Here is a 1,423-nt window from a genome sequence, read left to right on the forward strand (position 1 = left end):
TGGCTCTTCCTGGGCATCTCCCTGGCTGCCCTCCTGGGCAACGGCCTCATCCTCAGCGCCGTAGCCTGCGACCAGCACCTGCACACCCCCAGGGACTTCTTCCTGCTGCACCTCTCCCTCACAGACCTGGGCTGCATCTGCACCACTGTGCCCAAAGCCATGCACAACTCCCTCTGGGCCATCACAACCATCTCCTACAGAGGATGTGCTGCTCAGCTCTTTTTCGTTCTATTCTTCATCTCAACAGAGTTTTCCCTCCTGACCATCATGTGCTACGACCGCTACGTTGCCATCTGCAAACCCCTGCACTACGGGACCCTCCTGGGCAGCAGAGCTTGTGCCCACATGGCAGCAGCTGCCTGGGCCTCTGGGTTTCTCTATTCTCTGCTGCACACAGCCAATACATTTTCCCTTCCCCTGTGCCAGGGCAATGCCCTGGGCCAGTTCTTCTGTGAAATCCCTCACATCCTCAAGCTCTCCTGCTCAGGCACATACGTGAGGGAAAATGGGCTTCTTGTTTTTAGTGCTTTTCCCTTTTTGGGATGTTTTGTTTTCATAGTTTTCTCCTATGTGCAGATCTTCAAGGCTGTGCTGAGGATCCCCTCTGAGCAGGGACGGCACAAAGCCTTTTCCACGTGCCTCCCTCACCTGGCCGTGGTCTCCCTCTTTCTCAGCACTGGCATATTTGCCTACCTGAAGCCCCCCTCCATCGCCTCCCCATCCCTGGATCTGACTGTGTCAGTTCTGTACTCGGTGGTGCCTCCAGCCCTGAACCCCCTCATCTACAGCCTGAGGAACCAGGAGCTCAGGGATGCCATAGGGAAAATGATGACTGGATGCTTTACAGAAGCAAAAACGTGCCTGTGTTCTGGTGTGTAGCATTTAGAAGGGGACTCTGTAATGCCCCAACCTTCCTTCTCAGCTTTATGTGGGAAGTCATTGGGTTCTTCTTGTAGTAATTTGCTATGAAATAAAATATTATTATGCTTCTTTCTTCTAACTTACTGTCCACTCATTAAATTTGACCCAGAGATGTATAAATGATGAATTGTGCTCTCTGAGTATTTAAACAAAATAAAGGACCCTGCAGTGCCTTCTTTGTCCAAGACCCTTCTTCTCAGCTGTTCCTAAAGCACAGCACACTGCAGGACAGGGGGGATTTGCAAAGGCCAAGGGCACAAGAATCCCAGCACAGCAGCACTGCCAGGGAGCAGCAGAGCTTGGGCTTTGCAGAGCTTCTCTTTCCACTTCCACACTGGCCTTGTGAGCCCCTTTCTGGCTGCAAGGCCTGAGTGCTCTCTGAGCACAGTCCTGGGGGTGGGAGCCCTTTGAGCACAGGCAGGGACAGGCACTGGGAACTTGTGAAGCAGAGCTGGCCTCCCTGACAGCATCTCCAGGATGCTGTGGGATCTTCTGAGGGCAC

General features: G+C 53.1%; 1 protein-coding gene across 1 annotated transcript; it reads left to right on the forward strand.

Moving 5' to 3' along the window:
• Nucleotides 1–3: 3 nt before the first annotated feature.
• On the forward strand, nt 4–879 carry LOC114072738 (olfactory receptor 14C36-like; the record flags this gene model as incomplete). Its single annotated transcript, XM_027910597.1, has 1 exon — nt 4–879. A coding segment is annotated over one exon (876 nt), but the record flags the coding sequence as incomplete, so codon positions are not given.
• Between the last annotated feature and the right edge of the window lie 544 nt (nt 880–1,423).

This window comes from Empidonax traillii, unplaced genomic scaffold (genome assembly GCF_003031625.1).
Source record: "Empidonax traillii isolate 1590-97213 ecotype Southwest subspecies unplaced genomic scaffold, ASM303162v1 scaffold3828:size10819, whole genome shotgun sequence".
Taxonomy (NCBI): Eukaryota; Metazoa; Chordata; class Aves; order Passeriformes; family Tyrannidae; genus Empidonax; species Empidonax traillii.